This window comes from Cystoisospora suis, assembly GCF_002600585.1.
Source record: "Cystoisospora suis strain Wien I chromosome Unknown contig_548, whole genome shotgun sequence".
In the NCBI taxonomy this organism is placed as follows: Eukaryota; Apicomplexa; class Conoidasida; order Eucoccidiorida; family Sarcocystidae; genus Cystoisospora; species Cystoisospora suis.
This window is the reverse complement of record NW_027153349.1, coordinates 1211-2547: the sequence shown is the minus strand read 5'-3', so window position 1 is coordinate 2547 and position 1337 is coordinate 1211. Positions and strand designations below refer to the sequence as shown.

The 1337-nt window shown below is 52.2% G+C and overlaps 1 protein-coding gene across 1 annotated transcript in view; it reads left to right on the top strand.

Moving 5' to 3' along the window:
- Positions 1 to 212: 212 nt before the first annotated feature.
- The window catches only part of CSUI_001382 (uncharacterized protein), a 1270-nt gene continuing 145 nt past the window's right edge, over positions 213 to 1337 (top strand). The window contains exon 1 of the mRNA XM_068061588.1: positions 213 to 1337. This exon is cut by the window's right edge and continues 145 nt beyond it. Within this exon, the coding sequence (XP_067926435.1) occupies positions 1045 to 1337 (293 nt within the window). The 5' untranslated portion in view covers positions 213 to 1044.

The window sequence follows — 1337 nt, the reverse complement described above, 5'->3', positions numbered from 1 at the left end:
GTAAGGTGGTCTTCGTGCGTAAGCCACGGCGCATGTACGCGATGATCACTGAATTTGCTGCTTCTCAAGCTAGCTTGAATACATGGAAGCGTGTCTGTGGTTTTCATATATAGGAGGAAGATCTGCCGTGGGCAGAAAGATATAGCTTTCTTGTATCGGACTACACGTGGGCGTTTCCTTAGTTATATATGAGTGTTATTATAGATGTATCGCGACGGAGTGGGATGACATTAGTGCAACATACAGCCTCCTCTCACTTTCTTCAGGACACAACCGCGGTGCATCTTCGCGGGGAAAGAAACCGTCTTTTTGTTCAGCTTCGGCTGTCCCGTCGGCGCCCCAGTTTGTCACAGTCAGCTATTCTCAAGGCTGATCAACGTAGGAACTTTTGCCCCTCTTCTTTCCGGTGGTTCCGGGACTTCAAGAGCATCAAGCAAGCGTACAGAGAAGCGGCATACCAACGGGGGGCCATCTAGAGGATTTCGCGGGCTCCTGAACAAGTTCAGTGCAGCTTTTGTCTCCCTGATCGAGGCACTCCGAACCCTGAACGGTAAACGCAACTGGTCAGTCTGCCGCAATATTAGCGCCGTCAAGCGTAAGTGACGCTCATCCCTTTTGTGGCTCCTCACGACAGTGAGATGACAGGAGTTTACACCGCAGAAGACTAGGTGTAATGGCAGGCGACACCGAGAGGTTACTACAGTAGCCACACGGCTGGGAAGCACCGGAAAATGTACACGCGGGCGGTCGAGGACACTTGTCATTACCCGGATGTTATACGAGACGATTCGTAGTTACATGGGGTGTTGTACGGTGTATAACAGAGACTGATCGTGGGACCCCGAACAATGTAGTGGCGTATGGTTGAACCTCCGCCTTCTGCTGGCCAGGTCACGATAGAGCAGAGCGTTGTAGTTTACGATCTCGATGTACGTGTAAAGGACTCAAACGGCATTCTGACCGGATCTCGGAAGGGAGCAAGCGGACTGGAACGTGTGGTTTCTGAGGAGACGCCAGTAAGGCTCACAAATAGGCCTACACTGGATGACCGCTGAGGAGTTTGCTTACGGACAGGGCAGGGAAGCGGGTATATCCAAGTGTGGTTTCTCAAGCGGAGTGCAAGTATCAGTGCCTCCGTCCATGTGCAGCGTCGCCCATTCTCTCAGATCGTCGTGGCACAAGTGGGCAGATAACGGTCGTGCATTTGAGGGACATAGTTGCTCGCTGTGTACGTCCCAAGTCACTTGCGAGTTTGAGTATCACCCAGTCGGATGGCTCTCTCGTGTTTTCTCCGTTCGGAATGGTTGGGCTGAGCTTCGTTCTTCTACGTACAGGGC